The sequence below is a fragment of the Oncorhynchus kisutch genome, linkage group LG18 (assembly GCF_002021735.2).
Source record: "Oncorhynchus kisutch isolate 150728-3 linkage group LG18, Okis_V2, whole genome shotgun sequence".
Taxonomy (NCBI): Eukaryota; Metazoa; Chordata; class Actinopteri; order Salmoniformes; family Salmonidae; genus Oncorhynchus; species Oncorhynchus kisutch.
The window spans coordinates 19,830,900-19,853,521 of record NC_034191.2 but is presented as its reverse complement, the minus strand read 5'-3'; the positions used below and the strand labels follow the sequence as shown (position 1 = coordinate 19,853,521).

The following is a 22,622-nucleotide window of genomic DNA, read 5'->3' as shown; positions in this document are numbered from 1 at the left end:
TTAGCCTGCTGGTCTTACTGGGTGGATAGGAACATTAGCCTGCTGGACTTACTGGGTGGATAGGAACATTAGCCTGCTGGACTTACTGGGTGGATAGGAACATTAACATCAGCCTGCCGGCCTTACTGGGTGGATAGGAACATTAGCCTGCTGGTCTTACTGGGTGGATAGGAACATTAGCCTGCTGGTCTTACTGGGTGGATAGAAACATTAGCCTGCTGATCTTACTGGGTGGATAGGAACATTAACATCAGTCTGATGGCCTTACTGGGTGGATAGGAACATTAGCCTGCTGGACTTACTGGATGGATAAGGAACATTACCATCAGCCTGCCGGCCTTACTGGGTGGATAGGAACATTAGCCTGCTGGTCTTACTGGGTGGATAGGAACATTAGCCTGCTGGTCTTACTGGGTGGATAGAAACATTAGCCTGCTGATCTTACTGGGTGGATAGGAACATTAACATCAGTCTGATGGCCTTACTGGGTGGATAGGAACATTAGCCTGCTGATCTTACTGGGTGGATAGGAACATTAGCCTGCTGATCTTACTGGGTGGATAGGAACATTAGCCTGCTGGTCTTACTGGGTGGATAGGAACATTAGCCTGCTGGTCTTACTGGGTGGATAGGAACATTAGCCTGCTGAGCTTACTGGGTGGATAGGAACATTAGCCTGCTGGTCTTACTGGGTGGATAGGAACATTAGCCTGCTGGTCTTACTGGGTGGATAGGAACATTAGCCTGCTGGACTTACTGGGTGGATAGGAACATTAGCCTGCTGGACTTACTGGGTGGATAGGAACATTAACATCAGCCTGCCGGCCTTACTGGGTGGATAGGAACATTAGCCTGCTGGTCTTACTGGGTGGATAGGAACATTAGCCTGCTGGTCTTACTGGGTGGATAGAAACATTAGCCTGCTGATCTTACTGGGTGGATAGGAACATTAACATCAGTCTGATGGCCTTACTGGGTGGATAGGAACATTAGCCTGCTGGTCTTACTGGGTGGATAGGAACATTAGCCTGCTGGTCTTACTGGGTGGATAGGAACATTAGCCTGCTGGTCTTACTGGGTGGATAGGAACATTAGCCTGCTGATCTTACTGGGTGGATAGGAACATTAGCCTGCTGGTCTTACTGGGTGGATAGGAACATTAGCCTGCTGGCCTTACTGGGTGGATAGGAACATTAGCCTGCTGATCTTACTGGGCAGATAGAAACATTAGCCCAAGCTATTTAGGAGGGATATCACACCTGGCACAAATGATTGTCTAGTTCTGTTTTTCCTGCCGAGGGATGCCCTATGCCTGCGCCTAGAGGGGAGTAGTTCAAAGTCTGGGTACAGGGGGTGGCTTGGGTCTAAAATTATTTTGTGAGCCTTGTGGAGGGCCCTGACCTTAAAGATCTCATCCAGGCCTGTCTGTTTGACTCCCAGTACCTTGCTTGCTGTGGTGATAATTCTTCTCAGCATATTTATCTGGCTGACATTGGCATTGCCAAACCAACAAACAATACAAAAAGTTGAAATACTCTCAATGAAAAATTTGTAAAACAGAGTCCGTATAGTACAATTAACATGAAAAGATCCAATCTTTTTGAGAAAGTACAGTCTCTGTTGACTCTTTTTGTAGATCAGGTCTGTCCATTTACTCCACTGAAACTTATTGTCCAAGAGGACACCAAGATATTTGTATTCCTCTACAATCTCTATGTTCTGACCTCTGATAGATGTTGCAGAGGTAGGTGTTGTACACTTCCTGAAGTCTCGGCACATCTCTTTGGTCTTATTGGCATTGAGGACCAAGTGTGATTCGTCACACCACTCTACAAAGTCATTTAGGACCGGGCCATGGTGTTCCTCTTCATCAAGCAACAGGCTGATCAAGGCAGTGTCAGCAGAGAACTTAACGAGGTGTCTGTCAGGATGGGAACTAGTACAACTATTAGTGTACAAGATGTACATGAGTGGGGACAAAACACATCCCTGAGGAGAGCCTGTGTTGGTGTTGCGTATGTCCGACACGTGGGGACCTATTTTGGCACGCTGTGACCGTTGGCTCAGGAAGTCCAGCAGCCACAAAACCCTGACATGGGATTTGGCACCCTCTAGATGTCTGTAGACCATGTTGAGGAGAGTAAGAATGGCATCATCAACTCCTCTGCTGGGCTGATAGGCAAATTGAAATGGTGACGCTGAGAATATGACTTTTCATAATTTTCTCACTGCATTTCATTACTAAGGATGTCAAGGCGACAGGGCAGTAGTCATTCAGCACAGAGGGATTAAATGCTTTAGGAATGTGTATAATAACTATGAAATCTAGATATTATGCTACTCCCGTGTTATGGTCTGCAGTGGCATATATTCAGGGATGCCAAGGGAAGCCAGGCTTCCCCAAAAAATTAACCAAGATAAAAGGTACAAAGATAAAATAATGTATCTTTTGTCTCCATGTGTTTTCATAATTTTCCTTCAATTTCACCAGAGAAATCATCCGGGTGAGCGAAACAGCACCCCTCTGTCTCCATGACTAGGCCATCTACAGTATCTGATGCTGTCTGGCCATTAACATGGTTGCCGCCTGTAGCACTGAATGCATGGAATGCAATCCAGCGAGCATTTGGCCTCCCTTGATGAAAACAACAATAAAATAATAGCCAATCAGCGTGGAGCTAAACTGAGTGAACTCAACTGTGAATGGTCCTGGCGCACCAAAACAATATATAAAGGGAAGCCAGTATGGATTTGGTGTCACTCCTATCACAGCACATCAAGAGAAATATGTCATTAACAGAAACAACTTAAATTGTTACATCTTATTGTGTTCTCCTCCGGTGGCTGGCTGGCTGGCTATAAATAATTGTCCCTTTCCTATATTAGCCATGGATGGACTTGTGATTTGACTTAATTATCTGTACTGAACAATGATTATAAAAGTGACTTTGATCCAACCATAAATGCATACATTGTGCTCCTGGCCTGAGAGGATGAAAGTGCAATGTGTAGCTAGATGTAGATGACTAATATTAACTAGCTAACGTTGCCCATGAAAGGAAGTTAGGCTAGCGAGCAAGCGTTTTAGGCAGGTAGCCTAGGACAACAACAAATAGTGTACTGTATGACAGAGTCATTGATCATTTCGTCAACATGAAAGAGAGGAGGATGGCAGGATGACACAAATCAGAACCATGGACAGCCACATCATACTTAGCTTACATTGATTGGACTAAATACTTTTTGGTATATTTTAGTTGTCACTGTATTAGACTAAGCATAGGTGATTTGATTATTTTGAAATGTTGAAGACGAAATGGTGCTTTTGAAAAAGTTGAAGTGGAGGCAGCTCCTGTTTCTTTGTGACTTGCGGTAACTCTCAGTGGTTCTAAATCAATAGTTGTTTAGTGGTCCGAAAATGTCGGAAACATGAACTTGCTTCACCATGCTGTAGGTCATGTAACTGTTTGTTACATGCCATATGCTTTGTGGGCTTCACCGGACAGAGGTTGCTCTCCCGTTTTGTAATGGAACAAAGGTGTGGTTGAATTTATTCTGCCACTGTGTCATCTTGTCTCAGCTTTAGGCCTATATATCACGGTCTCAAGGCATATAAACTTAAAGGTTATAGAAAAAGCAATGCTATTATCACAACACATAGATTGCAATATGGCTTTTTTTACTGGCTTGGCTTCCCAAGTGATTTTACCCACGCACCGCTACTGATGGTCTGCTCGTCCTGTAAAGTCACACCACAGACTTTGCATCTGGTGTTGACACGCGCTTTTGTTCGCCATCGCTTTTTATAGCCTAGCTTGGTCCGCGTGTTTATGTCGACAGCTAGCTGATCCCATGGCAAGCTTGTGCATTGCTAATTCATGACGGTAGAATCATTAGCAACAGAAGCAGAACACAATGACAGTTTTTGGAGCGCTCTAAATACTGACAATTTTAGAAACAGACCTGAGGCAGCGGCCCCGCGAGCTCAGATGTTCACGCGCTGGCGATTATATCAACCACCATTGAGGCGTGATAATCCTCTAGCGCCGCAAAGGAGAGAGAACGAGAAAGAGGAGCTCCCAGATCACTGAAGACAATCTGAGAGATATGTATGGCATGCCATCGCGTTTCACAAGACCCCGGGGGCCACTACAGTTTACACCACCGTCACCCACTCTACCTCTTCACCCACTCTCCCCTACTCGGCGGCATTCATCCCAACACAGACGGATGAAGAGGAATAGGTTGCAAAACACCAGGTGCCAGAGTGACGTGAATATAGCGACAGGGAGACACAGCAATGCCCTACCACAGGCTTTCCAGCACTGGGCAGCTCTGCTCCAGTTCCTTTGAATTGAATACGCTGAATATGAGGCATTTCCGCAAGTAGGCTATGCTGTAACATGATATAACAAAAACAAACGCACGCGCGCACACTGGCTGCACGCACAAATACACCCACATACACACACGCAAATATTGCATGCAAGAAAGCATCCTTAGCTACAAAATCATTGACATCAGTGAAATGTCATACCAGTGTTCCTTCATCCGTGACAACGCCCCTTATTTTCTCGCAGAAGAGCAGCTTTTCCATGGAACATAGGATGAACATCGATTCCTCGCCTCCTCGTGACCCTATGCATGTGCTTCGAAAACGGTTTTCCGTTAATCGACTTTCTACCAAAGGAGAATTGCTATAGATTACGTCACATGCACCACGGATAGCCACAATACCGTTTAATTTCTGCTCCAACCCTTTGTATTTTACTCATTGTCTCAGTCTAGCTGTACGTTCATATGTTCCTCTGGAAGCCCAAAGCCTCAAATGCTCTCTATAGGTTTCAGAGGCGACACTGTCTGGTCTACGAACAGATGCGTCGTCTATATAGCTTGTTGAACGTGGAGAGAGGACGAGCCGAAACACGTGCACTCGCGGAGCATCCGTCTGGCAACCGGCATGCATGCACCGATCTGCGACAGTTCTATTCTATTCCAGCTCCGAGATATTCAATAGAGCCATGAAAATAGGAGAGACGAGAGGGGAATGTTTTGGCGGTGCTAATCATCTCCTCGTTCCTGCAGCCACGCGCTGGCTCATTGCGACGTCTAGATGGTGCGCACTGATCGATGAGATTAGACGGATTCATTATTAGCTTTGAGTGAATTATTCCAGCAACCTTCTAACTTCTATTTACTTCTCCATAGCCTGCAGATGACTGTCAATAGCGAGAGATAATATGGACACAATTAAATAGGCATATACAATCCGGTTCATTGCAGAATTGTTTCCACCTCTGGATAGGCCTATACCTGAAATTGTTTAGATATAGCCTAATCGTTATAAAATTGTGCCATTCAATAAATAATATTTATAAATCGTGACAGAGAGCTACTCCGAAAGGAACAATCAAGTCAACCCAATGTCAACGTGGCACTGCGACCAACCTCCGGGTACAAAGCCAGGCAGTCAGTCAGAAGTGCTGAGCCTACACAGTAAATGAGACTGCAGCGTTGGCCGCGGAGCCGCAGCCGACCCAACCGTCCAAATCTCCTTAGTAGAGCTGTTTAATTGCATTTAGGCCAAGGCAAAACTGCATTACTTTCAGTGCCACTGAGATTCCTATTTGAAAGCTGAATTAAAAATTAATTGCTAATTACTTTGAATGACTTCATATAATAATTAGAAAACTTACTGGTGAACATTTAATGAAAACCAAAATGAAGAAACCCAAAGCGGAATCACTCGTTAACGACTTGGACGGCTTAGTTAATTAGGTAATTATTAAACCAGAAAAGGTTGAGAAAATAATTTTCTGCTTCACATCGCGAATTACTGCTGACTTCGAAGATAACTCAATTCAGAGCTAGGGTACCATCAGCTGTGATTATTTGGGTGCCCTTTCGGTCTATTATCGGCGATCCCATTACATTAGACAAAATATACACATAAACGAGCAACACTAGGGTTTATCTAATTGTAGTTATATTCCGAATAGGCTACTGTAGTTAAAACATATAAGCATATTGGTGATACAAATGTTCCGTTCAGAACTGCTGCTTTAGGCTGATGGAATATGATGTAAACGCACCCATTATAACAGAGATGAAAATGATGTTCCACCTCATGCAGCGTATTATCGAGTAAACAGTATACGCCTAATCAATAAGCATTCCTCCAGTGAAAACATCCTGCGATAGAGGGTCGCGCATGGATACACAGTGTATGATAGCTGTAGCTGGGCGGCAGGGCCAGGGGACGCTGAAGTGTCAAGTAACTGCGGACGGAGACAAAAAAAAGGGTGAAACTGAGAATCAGCACCTCGTAGTGGTCCAGTGTCTCTAGGGGCGCGTGGCGAATGTGTCTGCGAGCCAAGCAGGTCCGCGTGTTCCCCAAGAGCTCCAGGTCAGACACAGAGTTTGCTTCGCTCCAGTCCACGCGCAACATAGGACTGTCGACCGCCACTGTCGAAAGGAGAGAACGTAGGTAAACTGCAAATCACCATGCCAACCCTGCCTCGAGAGGGACTAAGCATCCACTGCGGGGGCTAACCCAGCGGTAGCGTTTAGAATGCTCTGCGGGCCCTATGTGGTATCTCAATGCAGTGTCCCTTAGAATAGGCCAACTATTAACCCCAGTTAAAACCGATTTAAAATAGTAATGAAAACGACAGGGTCCACTTGAAGTGAGATACCACGGGAGGCTATGGGAGGGGACTGTCCTCGTGCACATCCACTTTGCAGTCATGCCACATCATGCCACATCATGCAGGCAACACAGACTAAGCTACAAGGAGGTCAGTGTAGGTTAGAGGGGGCCAGTGCCCATCCCTGCTAAGCAAATAAAGCAGATATAATTGCCATCTCTTTATGACAAAATACACATTTTATGTTCTACCCAAACACCCCTTTACCTGGCTGCATGCATTTCAACCGCCCTCCATTATGAATGAGTGCCAAGGCACTAACCAAAAGGCCTAAATGGAAGAGAGAAAAAAGACTATGGGCACGTTGTGCTCGAGCGAGCTCAAATGCCACCATCCCTTCAACCAGCTCCCTCGGGCTGGAATTAGCACCGCGAAAAACTTAATTGAATAACAATTCAGAGAAATAGACCTAATATATTTCTTTAAAAATAATAATTTCGAAAAATATTATTTACTTAAATTATCCTTAGAAATATACAGTGCGCGTGCTTTTGTTTTTTTTGCACGTGGGAAAACTTTCAAAAACGAAATAGATCGAATTGGCCTTGTTTCTTAGACGCTTACGTCATCACTTGGCACAATGGCGGTACTCCTTAGCTAATCGTTTCCACCAGTCGTTCAATACAAAAATGATAAATATTGTATATAATTCTATTTGTTAAACTTATCTCTGAAGGATGGACCAAGATTGCAAAACTTAAGCATGGAAATGCCCTATAGGTGTTTCAGCATTTGGACAGCTTCTAGTCTCCAGTGCACTGTGTGATCGCTGTTTTCAATGGATAGGCTTGTGGGGCTGAGTGCAACATGACTAGATAATCAACCATGCAAGTGCCAATAATGAATGACAAGTGCCATTTAGTATCAGTTGATTACAAAAACCTCAGTCTCTACTGGATATTTCCTTTCAGTAATCAGAGTGGGTCTATAATGTCAAAGGATAACTTCTCCTTTGCTCTCCTCTCAAGAGAACAGTTTCTAGTTACAGCATGTGAAAAGAACTCTTCTTCGCTCGATTAGTCGCCGCACCCATCTCTGATATTAAGCCCAATATATCTGGCCTCATCACTTACGAGCTCAAGTTGCTCGCTCCAGGAGGATTCAATATCTGCCATTTAATTGAATCTGTTGGGATCAAATGCCTCGGGGTGTTTTGTATCTTGGAATCCATGGCTCGCTCGCTAATTAAAGTATTGTTCGGAGAGGTGATGGATCCACGCGCTGTTTGGTAAATTAGATTCATGGAAGGTGCTTGGAAGGTGTTGGTTTGTCATTTGACCCGGTGGCTCCCTTTTGATGTGTGTTGATTTTCAACCCTCACACATACATATTGCTTTGGGGTAGACGAGACATGTAATGCCCACTCTGTTACCCCCCCTGGATCACACACAGAGAGACACACACCTCATTAACCGTTTCTATGACGACGGAATCGACTTGATGCTGAGATCGTGTTGGTGAGAATTAGCAAACCAATAAACACAAAAAGCCTACCAACCCGCACTACTGCCGAGCTAAATGGCAATATTTAGATGTCTAATATCTGCCATGTAAACAATGATTTTCACTTGCCTCTGGAATGACAAATGGATCAGGTTATGACCTTTTTTTAAATCACAGTAGTAGCCACACAACACAAACAACATGTAGGCTGAACGTGGCCTAATTATATAAGACCTTAAATAAACAAATTAATCAAAGGCAATACCGCAACCCATATGTGATCGTGTCTCATGGCAACCTCGATGATTCCATAAAGTCCCTGGTCCACAGAGAAATGCAATGAGGACCAATCTGTAAAAAAAATAGGACGAAATAAAATAAAAACATATTCAAAAGCCTATGTAGCCTAGAGAAAACTACGGGGGGGGGGGGGGGGGCATTGTAATCCTATAGGCATAGCCTGGGATTTTTGAAATTGAAGGGCTAACGACGTCAGGTTGTGCAGCAGTGTCTATGCGGCCGCGTGTATCAAAAGAGAGCGGATCACCAGGAAATGAAAGGCTCGCGGACATCCGTCATATTTGCATATTTTTTTTATATGCTCTATGCTATATCTTTTATAGTTCATGTATGCTTTTTTATCCATCTAGCCTTAGATATCAGTGTATTTTAAATCTACATGTATCTGCTTGAAGAGCAAGTGTCTATAACGCTTTTAGGTGTCTTGCTTTCTGTCGTTGTCGTGGAAACAATACATAGACCATGGCCGTGCGCGTCCCGTCTTCCGGGCTCACTGAAAGAGGAAATCAACATAATTATGTTAAGGCCAGCTGCGTGGTGATGTCATCTACATAGAGTTATAATGGGCAAACAACTGGGTCTTGTCTTGTAGCCTACAACAACGACAGGACTCTGTAGGCTATTACTGGGGTGACAGACAGCCATACACGACACAGAACGTTACAAAGACAGAACGCTTGAAGCAGCCCATCTAAGTCAGTAGTATGGACAGCAATATTATTACATTGACATGTCACAGTCCTGACAAGTGCTGATAGGCGCTCTGGCGATGGTAGCACATTAGCCTACAAGTCATTATCAAGGGTCTGAAGGAGCAAATAATTGATAAGCAATTAGGGGGCCTGGCTTCCAGATTTATATGCATATCAAATAGATCAGCACTGGTTTGTTTATATTGCTAAAAATATTGTATTTCGCTTGCTGTGTGTGTGTGTGTGTGTGTGTGTGTGTGTGTGTGTGTGTGTGTGTGTGTGTGTGTGTGTGTGTGTGTGTGTGTGTGTGTGTGTGTGTGTGTGTGTGATTACATGGTTGTTTGCACTGATGGATGGATGTGTGGAGAGCGTGTGATTTATCGCTTCTGCAAGGCCCCATCAAATTAATTCCCAGGACGGAGCGAGGGATCGTTCGGTGGGAAACACCATTGAAGAGGAGACGGGAAGGCACGTAAGAGCTTCATCGACTAGGCGGACTGAGACCGACAGACTGGCAGAATATTGTAAACAACCAGCGGGAGAACATGACAACTGCGGTGTCAACCGAGGAAGCTCGTCAATCGGAAATAGCAAATCAGTCTGTGGGCTATGTAGCCTATGTCCCAACACAGTGATATATTTTATTCAAATTATGCGTTTCCGAACGAGGGTAGCCCCCTATTTCTTAAAAATGACCAATTACAGCTTAGTCAATTCAACGATGTTATGCTGAATGACGGCTATGTCTGTAAGAATAGCTCTTGTAATAGCCCGGATAACATCACGACAGAAAGCGTAGATAAGAGCAATATGCTGTCTTACCTTCCAGCTAAACTGGGTCAATGCGGTCAAAACCATGGTTCCGGCCGGAAGAGTCTTGTCATTCAAACATAAAACCTTCAGCTCCGCATCCTTTAACAGCAGAAAAAGCACTTCACTCTCTCCTGCCTAGCGCGCCCAACAAAAATATATATGAGATCAGCTCTCGCGGCATCTTGATGCTAGCACTCCATCCTCATCTGCTGCAGCTTCTCCAGAAGAAAGCTCCCGTCCCTCCCTATTCTCAACTGATTGAATATTGTCAACATATTTCTGGTCAATCTAGAAATCTCTAATCTCAAAGATGAAAGCAAGGGTTACAGTCTAGTTCAATACACAAACGACTCATTGCACCTCTTATATTTTCCGTGCACAAGACTTCACAAGCAGCCCAATTTACACAATTCGATGTATGCACAAATCAGGCTGTCTGGGACGTGCTTTTAGGATCACAACAAAATTCAAGAACTCTTACCAACTGGCGTTTTGGAACCAACACAGCCCATTTTCGCTTCTTAGACGAGTAGCCTAACCCACACCCGTTTTCTTTCTGCAAAAACGACCTGAGCGTACCTTATAGATCTGAAGTCTCTCTCTCCCGGGAGTCTTCTCTGGGTTCCGCAAGGATACCGCGTGCTGCTCAGACCCCTCGAGTGACGCCGAGGGCGGGGAAAAGTCCAGCACGTTCGTCCCCGTTTTCACTTGCTTTTTGTTACTGCTTTGCTTGCTTGCAAGTTCTGCATTTTCATTATGGCTTCTGTGTAGTCTTTGTGCAGTTTTATTATTACAAAATTAATCTACCTGTTTGTAGCCTAACCGAACCCCTCTCTCCCTACGTCACTGAGGGAAGAATCGATGCTGGTGTTTCAGCACCACCGCGGCTGGACAGCGCACGTCTGCTTGGGCTACGAGGCGGTGGCATTAGCATTGGCTTTACGCTCCGCTGGTGGGGGTTCCCCCCTCGTCGTCACACACCAGTGAAATCCATACACCGGCAAGGGGTCGCCCCGCGTTCTTCGTGTAGCTCTAGCCTACTAGCGTCACTTGGCCTTGGCTAGCAGAATAGTTGCAGGTTGCATTAGTATAAAAATCCGAAAACTGACTTTATACACAAGGCCGAGTTTCCACCTCCCTTTTCGCTCTACTGGACGCTGAAAGAGAGCTGATTGGAGGATGTCACCGTGGAAGGACCAGCGCATTTCAGAAAGGGGAGGGGGTAGAAGTGGAGAAAGAAATAGTTCGGGATTTATGTTCTCAATTCAAAGTTGCATTTCTCAGCAGATGCGATTTTAGTGAGGGCCGATGGAAGCCCACTGAGATAACTTATTACAATTTGTTCAACTGATCTAACTCACCTCCTGTGGGTAGGGTCTAGTTAAATATGCAAGGCCTGATTAAAACTTTACAATCATAGCTTTTAAAGATGAAAGCTTATAATTGACGGCCTTGCAAAATACAACACTTAGGCATTTCACGAAAGAATCCGGAATCAGGAGTACGTTTTGGTTATTCTCGTATTTGTGCCGACATCTTAGGGACAAGGACCACTCTCCCCCCTATTTGGTTATTCCGTGTGTGGAAAGTTAAATACATAGCTACGGCCAGTCGGCAGGTGGTCAAGACCATACATAGACAGGCTATCAGTCAATCACATTTACTTATAAAGCTATTTTTACAACAGCAGTTGTCACCAAGTGGTAATACAGAAACCGTGCCTAAAACCCCAGAGAGCAATGCAGATGTAGAAGCCCTGTGGCTAGGAAATACTCCCTAGAAAGGCAGTAACCTTAGCTATGTGCTTTGCATATTGCTTAGCCTATAGACCATACTTAGCCTTGCCTTATACTAGGCAATGGGATATAAGTGACACGACGCACAAAGCATTTAAAAAAGTAGGCCTGCATGCATTGTAACATCTCCAGTCCTCTTCTCTCTTAAACGCCCACCATGACGCTAAACATAGCTCGCTCGAGCTGCTGCTGCTGACCCACGTACCCACTTCTTCTAATCGCCTGCCCGACATTATCGTTTCACAGAAAGCGTTCGTATGAGGTGCAGCTCCTACCAGGGATCTAAAGGGGTGAAAAGTAAAAAATAACCTAGATAAATGCGCGGTGTTTCGATGGAAATGAGAACATAACGCAGTGAAGCTCCACAACCTTCAGGTCTGTGACTTAATCAGGCCTGAGTAATGAGGAAACTCCATATGTGATACTATAGTGTATTGGACAGAAGTATTGATGTGAGAAGTCATGCATGGCAGGAAGGGAGGACACAGTAATGGTATTTCGCTCTGTATCTCTAATATATGGCCTACTAATTTTCTCTCACTCGCGTACTCGCACAATTTGCAGGGGCATTTGGAAAGCTTTGTTGGAGGGGTTCTAATAGACGTATCAGGATGACTAAAACAACAGCAGCAGGTGCATGGCTAGCCTACTTATGCATCGCGCTGTGGTGGTCTACCTCTCTGCCCTTCTCGCTCTGGAAGCGAGGAAATGTTTGCGATCGATTATTTTTAAAATCACTAGCTCTAGCCAGGTGAAACCTCTCTCACAGTTATTATGGACAGCCAACGTGGTGCGTTGGAATTGAGCTAAAAGCGGTCAAAATAGGCGTACATACTCAGATTCCACCTGTGGCAGTTATACCAATACTAAAGTTTTTACAGCACCGCTGTAATTAGAGCAGTACAAATACATGTTTTGTCATACCCGTGGTATACAGCAGGCCTCGAACCACCCAGTTTATAATATGATTTTAGTGGCAAAGCAGAATACAAAAATACAATTGAGGCACACTCCCAGCCGCAAGTCCAATAGGTATATCCTCTGGCGTGTTGATGCCCTCTGTAGGATATCCATAGCCAGAATGGTTTTGCAGTGCATGGTGATCAAACAGGTTTCCTGTTATATTCATCAGAGGTTTAGGGTGGGTAAAGTCTGTGAATATAACAAATATATCATTATACAGATGATTAACAAAACGTGTACGACAGTAGTCATATCTTGTTTTTTTGTGGTAAAAAGTATGTGACTGAAAAAACTTCACTTTTGACAGGTTTTCATAGACATACCTCGTCCATAATGTAGAGACCTCTGGGATCTTCATTGAAGAGGTCAGGGAGGAGGAAGATGGCTGCTGTGACTGATTCCTATAAGGTTTTAGAGAAGCCATTCATTCAAATTAATTGTAGATGATATATGTGATCTGCATAGATTTATGAGACAACCAATACCAATTGTATTACAATTACATATTTAATCATATTCAGAGATACATTTTTCCAGTCTGGTGATACATGGATAGTCAGGTTCCACTAGCCTTATCAACTTGACAGTGTCCATTGTGTGCCTCCTCGTCAGAATACCTGCAGACACACACAAATAAGTCAGCAGTTCAGTCATCTGTGCCCAATGCAGCTATTTCTTTAACATATTCTTACCTCTGTTAAACAATATCCATTGACTTGTGTCCATTTTCAGAATGTTTTAATAGGGAGAAAGTGTGAAATAAGACCGCAATTTGCAGTAATATGAAAAGATAGATGGTATCATCAAAAACAATATAATTTTAGATCATAAAAGGAGAAACCTTACCTTAACTGAAAAATGGAAAGATCTCAATTTAAGTGCCTGCACCTGCTGTCTTCTCAAATCCAAATAAAAATATTGCAGTTGGGCAGTTAGGTTCCTGCAAGAACCTTGTTGAACCCCTATTTTTTTAGTGTAGACGGCTTGTTGTATATTTTTTCCTCTATAACCCCTTCTCTGATACCCTACCTGTCCAATATCTTACACCCACCGTTGCGCGATCTGTCTCGATTTCGTAACATCAAATTTGCAGAAACCTGAAGTTCTCACACACACACACACACACACACACACACACACACACACACACACACACACACACACACACGAACTGATTTATTTGTGTTCTAGCGGCACCAAAAGGCCGTATTGTGTAACAACACCTGAGTCAAGAGAAGGCCTGTTGCGCGGTGCAGCGGAGTGATGCAGCATGAAGCCAGACGCACAAGATAAATTTGCTAAGGCTATATTGCAATTAATAGCTCTGAGATCCAACTAACTATTTTAATAAACTCAATCAATTGTCTAGGCTTGGCTGAGATAGCAGTACACAGTAGGCTAACGTAACACAAAACACAAGTAGTCTACAGATTCATTTCCATTGTGGTCCTCTTATTTGTTCGACAAGCAGTCTACAGACTAATTTCCATTGTGGTCCTCTTATTTGTTCGACAAGTAGTCTACGCGGATGGTGGATTATACAATTACACAAATACAATGGCAATAGTTTGAAGGGTGTCTACAACTACAAGGAAATGACCTGATGCTTTAAAAATAAGAGACAATTGGGTGCAAGGAGGGTCCGTACACTCGTAATAGCCAAATTCTGCAACAGCTGTACAAAATAATTACCATAATCTGTAATTATGCGACGGAAATAGGTGATCTTTAAATATTGTGCATTATTAATGGCCTGCTGTAGTAATGTCATCAAACACTTGGCGCCCTCGATCCTCAATTAGCGACGCAGATATTAGAATAGGAGATCAAACGGCTTGGGCCGCCAGGAGGGAACCAGTCATTCCCCCAATCCTAATCCTTCTATGGTTTCATCACACTGCTAAATAGGCCTACAGCACTTTTCCTCTGACTAACCAACGTGTTATTATTGACTCAGGGCTGAAATGAAGACAAAGTTAGCAGAACGGTCATCTTCTCGTCCATATACTTTTTTATTAGCAGAAAATATATTATTTATTTAAATAAACATATACAAATGTGAGTATTCTCATAATTTACAATAATTTGACAAAATCATATTGTTAAAGAGCACATGTATTTGTTTAAGGCGAGTAGCAAAACGGATCCCTTTTATTCTACTTTCATTCTCTTACTCTCCCTTCCACTTCTCCACCTCCACCAGTCTCTTATTGCAGCAGTGCAGCCAGTAGGGCAGTAATGAGAGAGATGGAGGGTACCTGGGATGGTGCACTGTTCCTATCATCAGCAGTAGTAGTGATGAGGATCCTGTTGGTGTGTTGAGGTCTACCTTCACAGTGCCTGAGGTCCCATCCCACACAGCCAGTGTAAGCCAGGTAACTTTTCTCCTGGACCCAGTGGAAGAGGTGGGCCATGGGGACGCGGGCCAGTACCACCACGTCCTCCCCACCATGGAACTCAGTGTCCATGGGCACTGCAGACAGCTGCATGTAGTCCTTCCACTCTGACCAAGAGAAAGAGAGGGGGAGGAGAGGAGAGAGATTAATAAATATGTGAATATGGACTGGAGAGATAAACATGCAGCAGGAGGAAATTTTATAAAGAAGGCCAACTGAGAAGGGATGATTGTAAGAGTGAAAAACTATACAAGAACAGATACTAGTTTTGGTTTCTTACTTGTGTCCACCTTATGGCTGGCAGGGCGCTTGTTGTCTACGACTTTGTATCCAGGGCCGTTTCCATACATCACGGTTGTGTAAGGCAGCATATCCTTCCCATACAGTTTAGATTTCCCTGTGAAACACACACACAGCGGGGTTAATCACAATTTAAAGGTCTTACACACACACAGTGAGAGAGGAGCGTGTCCTGGGGGAGCTAGGGGCCGAGCAGGTTGTTGAGTCTTCAGATGAAGTACTACACTCTCCCGCCCCTACTGATGAACTGCGCAGTGTTTCACTACTGCATTAACCACCAAGACCTGGGAGGCTGGACCACTGGGGAGCCATACACATACAGAGAGTGAGAGAGAGACAGGGCTGAACAATAGGGAGCCTCAGAGAGAGAGAGGGAGAGGTGGAAGGAGAAACGGAGGGAGGGAGGCCTGAATGCTGGCGAGCCTCAGAGGGAGTGATGGAGAGAGGGGGAGGTGGAAAGGGGAGGGAGAGAGAATAGGGAGGGAGAGGCAGAGGGGAGGGAGGGAAAGAGAGAAAGATCTAAGCTGTTTGTTTTCCTCTGTAATTGCAGGGGAGAGGAAATGTCAAAGTGCCAGTGGCGTCTCCCGGGCAGAGGCTGAGTCAGTCTAGTGGAGTACACCACCACCGCGGAGGTAAACATAGCTGTGAGGGGTGACACCTTGGGAAAGGGGGGGAGCAGACAGGGTTCTAGGCTATTTATTAAATATGTTTGCAGCTCCAGGTAGGCTACACAAGTGGCAAATTGATTTGCAATGACTCCAGTTATATTGTCATTTCAACATACAGAACCAGTCAAAAGTTTGGACTCCTACTCATTCAAGGGTTTTTCTTTATTTGACTATTTTCTATAATAGTGAAGACAAAAACTATGAAATAACACATATGGAATCATGTAGTAACCAAGAAAGTGTTAAACAAATCGAAATATATTTAATATTTGAGATTCTTCAAAGTAGCCAACCTTTGCCTTGATGACAGCTTTGCACACTCTTGGAATTCTCTCAACCAGCTTTATGAGGAATGCTTTTCCAACAGTCTTGACAGAGTTCCTACATATGCTGAGCACTTGTTGGCTGCTTTTCCTTCACTCTGCGGTCCAACTCATTTTTTATTTTTTATTTCACCTTCATTTAACCAGGTAGGCTAGTTGAGAACAAGTTCTCATTTACAACTGTGACCTGGCCAAGATAAAGCAAAGCAGTGCGACACAAACAACAACAGAGTTAGACATGGAATAAACAAACATACAATCCAATAATACAGTAGAAAAAGTCGATATACAGTGTGTGCAAATGAGGTAGGATAAGGGAGGGAAGGCATTAAATAGGCCATGGTGGTGAAGTAATTACAATATAGCAATTAAACACTGGAATGGTAAATGTGCAGAAGATGAATGTGCAAGTAGAGATACTGGGATGCAAAGGAGCTAGATAAATAAATAAATACAGTATGGGGATGAGGTAGTTGGATGGGCTATTTACAGATGGGCTATGTACAGGTGCAGTGATCTGTGAGCTGCTCTGACGCTGGTGCTTAAAGCTAGTGAGGGAGAGATGAGTCTCCAGCTTCAGTGATTTTTGCAGTCCATGGTGACCAGTGAGCGGAGGTAAGGTGGGGCTTTACTTAGCAGAGACTTGTTGATGACCTGGAGTCAGTGGATTTGGCGGCGAGTGAAGTGAGGACCAGCCATCGAGAGCATACAGGTCGCAGTGGTGGGTGGTATATAGGGCTTTGGTGACAACACGGAGAAGAGTCTGCCCTCGAATTGAACCCTGTGACATCTCATAGAGACTGCCAGAGGTCCGGCACACTGAACTCTATCAGAGAAGTAGTTGGTGAACCAGGCGTGGCAATCATTTCAGAAACCAATGCTGTTGATTCCAGGCTAATTGGTGCTTGCTTCGGGACAGACATTTGTCAGGAGTAGTCACTCGGATTGCATCTAGCTAGCTGCGATGATCTGGGTGAAAAGGTTCAGGGCTTGCGGAAGGAATCTGGGGATATGGAGAGAAAATAGGTACAGTATGCTCTGGTTTGAGTCGCATTGTACAAACTCACAAGAGCTTTCCGAGCTAAAGGTTAGCTGATGACCGCTAGCAGTGGTTAGCTGACTACTAGCTAGTAGCTACTGAGCTGGCTAGCTTCTGTTGGGGGATTCTGGTTCCGAGGTAAATAAAAATACTTTAGAAAAAACAGATCCACACCACATTGGGTGAGGCGGGTTGCAGGAGAGTATCTTGAAGTTGAGGTTTAGAAAAATATAAAAAGATATGCGAAGAAAAAGATATAAATAGAGATGTAAAAAATATATATATACAAAGATATGTACATGGGACACGACAAGATGAAGGACAAAGACGTCTGACTGCTACTCCATCATCCCAAACCATCTTAATTGGGTTGAGGATAAGTGATTGTGGAGGCCAGGTCATCTGATGCAGCACTCCATCACTCTCCTTCTCGGTCAAATAGCCCTTACACAGCCTGGAGGTGTGTTTTGGGTCATTGTCCTGTTGACAAGCGCAAACCATACGGGATGGCGTATCGCTGCAGAATGCTGTGGTAGCCATGCTGGTTAAGTGTGCCTTGAATTCTAAACAAATCACTGACAGTGTCACCAGCCTCCTCCAAAAATCTCAAATTTGGACTCATCAGACAGATATCCACCGGTCTAATGTCCATTGCTGGTGTTCCTTGGCCAAAGCAAGTCTCTTCTTCTTGTCCTTTAGTAGTGGTTTCTTTGCAGCAATTTGACCATGAAGGCCTGACTCACGCAGTCTCCTCTGAACAGTTGATATTGAGATGTGTCCGAACTCTGTGAAGCATTTATTTAGCCTGCAATCTGAGGCTGGTAACTCTAATGAACGTATCCTCTGCAGCAGGAGTAACTCTGGGTCTTTCCTGTGGTGGTCCGCATGAGAGACAGCTTCATCATAGCTCTTGATGGTTTTTGTGACTGCACTTGAAGAAACTCTCAAAGTTCTTGAAATTTTCCAGATTGACTGATCTTCATGTCTTAAAGTAATCATGGACTGTTGTTTCTCTTTACTTATATGAGCTGTTCTTGCCATAATATGGACTTGGTCTTTTACCAAATAGGGCTATCTTCTGTATACCACCCCTACCTTGTCACTACACAAATTATTGGCTCAAACGCATTGAGGAAAGAAATTCCACAAATTGACTTAACAAGGCACACCTGTTAATTGAAAAGAATTCCAGGTGACTACCTCACGAAGCTGGTTGAGAGAATGCCAAGAGCGTGCAAAGTTGTCATCAAGGCAAAGCGTGGCTACTTTGAAGAATCTAAAATATATTTTTAATTGTTTAACACTTTTGGTTACGACATGATTCCATATGTGTTATTTCATCGTTTTGATGTCTTCACTATTATTCTACAATGTAGAAAACAGTAAAAATAAAGAAAAACCCTTGAATGAATAGGTGTGACTGGTACTGTATTTATTGTATCAAATGTTCAGCTACAGTAACCTACAATGGCAGATAAATTAATAGCCTACTTGATGGCCAACAAATGCACCCTATCATTCTATACATTTAATCTAATTTCATTATGGACTTTTTTTCCATAACAGAAGCACGCCAGGGAGTTCCAAACCTTCCATTTCAAATTCCCACTCGCACAGCACTCCAGACCCTAGAACTGAGCATGAGTAAAACCCTTCGCTTGATATGGTTATCCATAAGAAAAGTCAACATTAGAACAGTTGACTTTAGAACAATTTGCTCAGAGGTAGTTTAAAGACCTGTAGTGGCCTTAAATAGTTAGTCCAATGCTTTCTCACCGTTCTAGCAGTTCTAGCAGGTTAATATGTTGCAATTTAGAAGTAGCCCAAGTAGTCGTTTTCAAAGTATCCCAATTTGGCCGGAAAACTGCAGTCATGGCAACCCTGGGTGCAGAGCAGGAAGGTGGGGGGAGATCTGTCGGAATGAGGACGTTCCTGTCCACAGAGGAAGGGTGTGTGTATGTAAAGGGGGGAGAGATTCTTACTGCTTCACTACATAAGCACATTACTAAACTAATGCAACATAACTATTGGTAATTTCATAAACTTAGCATGACCTGACCCAAACATCTAATCATGGAACCACTGAAAACAGCTGACCAAACATCCCTTTAATTATAAAAAACACTGCAGTGGAAAAGCCCTATAATCAGAATGATGACTAAAATAACCAACACTAACTCTATGGGGAAAACAAACCATAATCCATGAAGAAAGTAGTTTTTGTGAGGTCGTTGCTTACCCAGAATGCTTTGGCCTCTGAAGGGGTATCCATTGAAGGTGAAGGCGTGGGAGTGGCCAGCTGTCAACAGGGTGAGAGTTTCCTCCTCGTTGGGCAGCTCCAGGCCCTTGGCGACGTCATTGTCAAAGGCAACTGTCCCGTGCAAGGCTCTGCTGGCATGGTGGCCCTGGTCGATACGCCCACGTGACACACAGAGAGAAAGAGAAGGATGAAGTTACCCATAAACACTGATCTCAGCTCAGGATTGTGGTGTCATCTCTAATGATTTAAGGTTAAGATTGGGGGAAGGTAAGCTGACCGTAGGTCTGTGTGTAAGGGACAAGGAGTAAAGTTGAAATTACTCTACTACAAGTGTAACTTAGCCAAGTAAAACCAACCTAGCTCCTGTTCTCCTCATCAGTGCAGTGAGAAAGTGGAGAGGAGTTGGGCTAATATGTTGGATCCCCAGGGAGCAGGAGAAGAGGGTACGGTGCACCATATGCCCAGCTCTATTTAAAGCCAGCTGCGATGTGTTATTTAAAACTCATTGTTGAAGATGCAAGACACTCAACAGCACAATCAGGTCCCAGGATGGTGTCTCAGATTGAAGGTAGGATGGATGAGGGCCTGGGCCCAAGAGCCACCGCTGTAGAACAGTAATATGTCGCATCCCAACATAATGTTCCCCCTCCTCACACTGCGGCAAACACATGCAGATCCTACTACAGTCTGCAGATACATGTAGTGTACTGCAGTCCCCAACTGTCTTGCTGAGAGGCACACAGCATCAGCACCGCAACTAACTACCCTCTATATTGACGCAAGATACAAAAACAAGGTTACACACACTTTGAAATCAATGCATCTTGGTGTTCAATTATATAAGCAAGTGGTGTGATTATTCGCTCAATAGATTGATTCCATTTTAACAAACAACCGTACACCCATATCAAAGAGGAACCTGTTGGGATTGGGTTGATGGATCGATTCATTGACTGACAGCTTGGTTAACCCTTTGCTCACCTTGCACCAGGAGGAAGAATCGCTTGGGGATTTTGTTGAGGATGCGGATGGCGTTTCCTGTGGTCTCAGCAATGGACGGGTCCATGGTGGGGTCTCTCTCCACGTAAAAGTGCAGGTCACAGGGCTGCAGGGAACAAGGTTCATCAGGTAAGAAAAAAAGAGTGAGATCGTACTCAGTGCACTTCAGCCCGTGAAAATGATGTGTAATAAAAGGGGTCAGTATCATCTTAGTCAATGTTAACAATAAATATGTAGGCTAAGTGATGTAAGAATAGGTAAGGCAGGATGAGGTACTCTATTCCAAAGTATAAGAAAGTGAAAGAACCAAGGACACTGCAGTGTCTATTGATATACAGTAAGCATCAGCAGTACTGTTTGTTGTGACCTCCAAATACCCAGCTTTCCAGAATACTACAATGCTTTACTGCAGGAAGAGAGCAGAGCAGGGAGAGTAATAGTCACCCATAAGGTAGTCAGTGGTGTCAGGGTCCACAGCGTCAAAGTCAGTCCTGTTCCATTAGGACGGCAGATAGTTGTTTCCTACTTCGTTGATTTGGCAGATTCAGAAGAACTTGTGTAGCAAGGTGAGAGAGGAGGATGAACAGAGGAGTGAAAGAAGAGAACTTAAGAGTTTAGAAGTTTAAGACAAGTAAGAGGAGATCAGAGGGAAGAGTAGGAGAAGAGCGAGATCAGGTGAGAAAGACCGATAGTGGAGTGAGGAGATATGTTCTTGAAAGGAGAGAGTGAGAAGGTTTGAGAGGAGAGGGAAAGTAGAAACCAATGAAAGGAGTGCATATCATGAAAAACAAAACTCAGAAGAAAGTAATAGTGACTGTCTAGAAGTAAGTCGATGAAAAGTCAGGCCAGGTGACACAGGGCCACGATGGACATGTTTCTTACCTTTGGCTGTGGTTGAACCCAAAACACCCAGCAGACACAGGGCCACGATGGACAGGTTTCTTACCTTTGGCTGTGGTTGAACCCAAAACTCCCAGCAGACACAGAGCCACGATGGACAGGTTTCTTACCTTTGGCTGTGGTTGAACCAAAAACACCCAGCAGACACAGGGCCACGATGGACAGGTTTCTTACCTTTGGCTGTGGTTGAACCCAAAACTCCCAGCAGACACAGGGCCACGATGGACAGTTTCCATGATGATTTCTAAAGAGAAGACAGTTCTTCTCTCTGATCACCCCTCAGAGAAACAGAGGAATATATTCCAGCCCTCCCTTACCATCAGTCATTTGTAATGGCAGGTCATAAAACTGACTGATACTGACCATAGGCCACACACCATTTAGTATCTTTGGGATCTCCCCACTGATTCTGGCCAACCAGTGGTTGGCAGCTTCAGCAATAGACCCACCGAACAAGAAGATATCCAATGTAGCGACTAACAACCAACACCAGTGGTGACAGACAACAGCTCTGTATGATTGCTTTTATTTATGACTTTATTGATGAACAGACTGTAGCAGTTGATCAAAGGCACACTAACAGGGAACGTGTGGGAACAGAGCTTACACTAAACACACTATAAACACCGACCTTGGATCTGCCAATACAGTCGGGATCAAACACACAGATCATAAATGAGTAGATCATTAATAACCCAGTAGACTCATGGAGATAAAGGACTCATGATGACTTACATAATAGAGTCCAATGCGACTGGATGGATGAAGGGCTCTCCTCTGGGAGATAGCTGCCAAACACACACACCAGTTAATCATGTATGCATATAATTATGGCAACTTGTTAATGAACAGATTTTTACATATACTCCCACACACTCTCACTACACAGTCTTTCAACATAACACGTCTTAACACTCAAATCACACACACACACACACACACACACATTTATGAAGCTACACGCAGAGAGAAGCAGCCCTGAACTCAGTAGTGTCAGTAGTGAAAACAGCAGTGTGAGGGTGG

At 44.0% G+C, this 22,622-nt stretch overlaps 2 protein-coding genes across 6 annotated transcripts in view; both read right to left on the bottom strand.

Moving 5' to 3' along the window:
- Window positions 1–11,045, bottom strand: part of LOC109880509 (protein FAM131A) — a 43,248-nt gene extending 32,203 nt beyond the window's left edge. Inside the window, exons 1-3 of one of the 4 annotated variants that reach the window (XM_031795508.1) lie at window positions 9,965–10,381; window positions 8,416–8,501; window positions 6,323–6,465 (exon numbers count right to left, since the gene is read on the bottom strand). In XM_031795508.1, the coding sequence (XP_031651368.1) occupies window positions 6,323–6,465; window positions 8,416–8,425 (153 nt within the window). In that variant the 5' untranslated portion in view covers window positions 8,426–8,501; window positions 9,965–10,381. Of the gene's footprint in view, window positions 1–4,537; window positions 5,201–6,322; window positions 6,466–8,415; window positions 8,502–9,964; window positions 10,382–10,436 lie in introns of those variants that run through there. The other 3 variants (XM_031795510.1, XM_031795511.1, XM_031795509.1) reach the window with 3 other exon arrangements.
- Window positions 11,046–14,718: 3,673 nt separating this feature from the next.
- Window positions 14,719–22,622, bottom strand: LOC109882822 (alkaline phosphatase, tissue-nonspecific isozyme-like). Of its 2 annotated transcripts, XM_020474910.2 has the most exons (5): window positions 21,774–22,611; window positions 20,682–20,805; window positions 19,680–19,845; window positions 15,391–15,507; window positions 14,719–15,217 (listed from the first exon to the last, which is right to left on the bottom strand). In XM_020474910.2, the coding sequence occupies exons 1-5, from the start codon at window positions 21,833–21,835 to the stop codon at window positions 14,922–14,924; spliced, it is 765 nt and encodes a 254-aa protein (XP_020330499.1). In that variant the 5' UTR covers window positions 21,836–22,611; the 3' UTR covers window positions 14,719–14,921. The 2 variants fall into 2 exon arrangements, 1 of the variants encoding a protein (XP_020330499.1); XR_004203932.1 differs by lacking the exon at window positions 14,719–15,217 and adding an exon at window positions 19,217–19,372 and having other exon boundaries at window positions 15,395–15,507; window positions 19,680–20,805; window positions 21,144–22,622.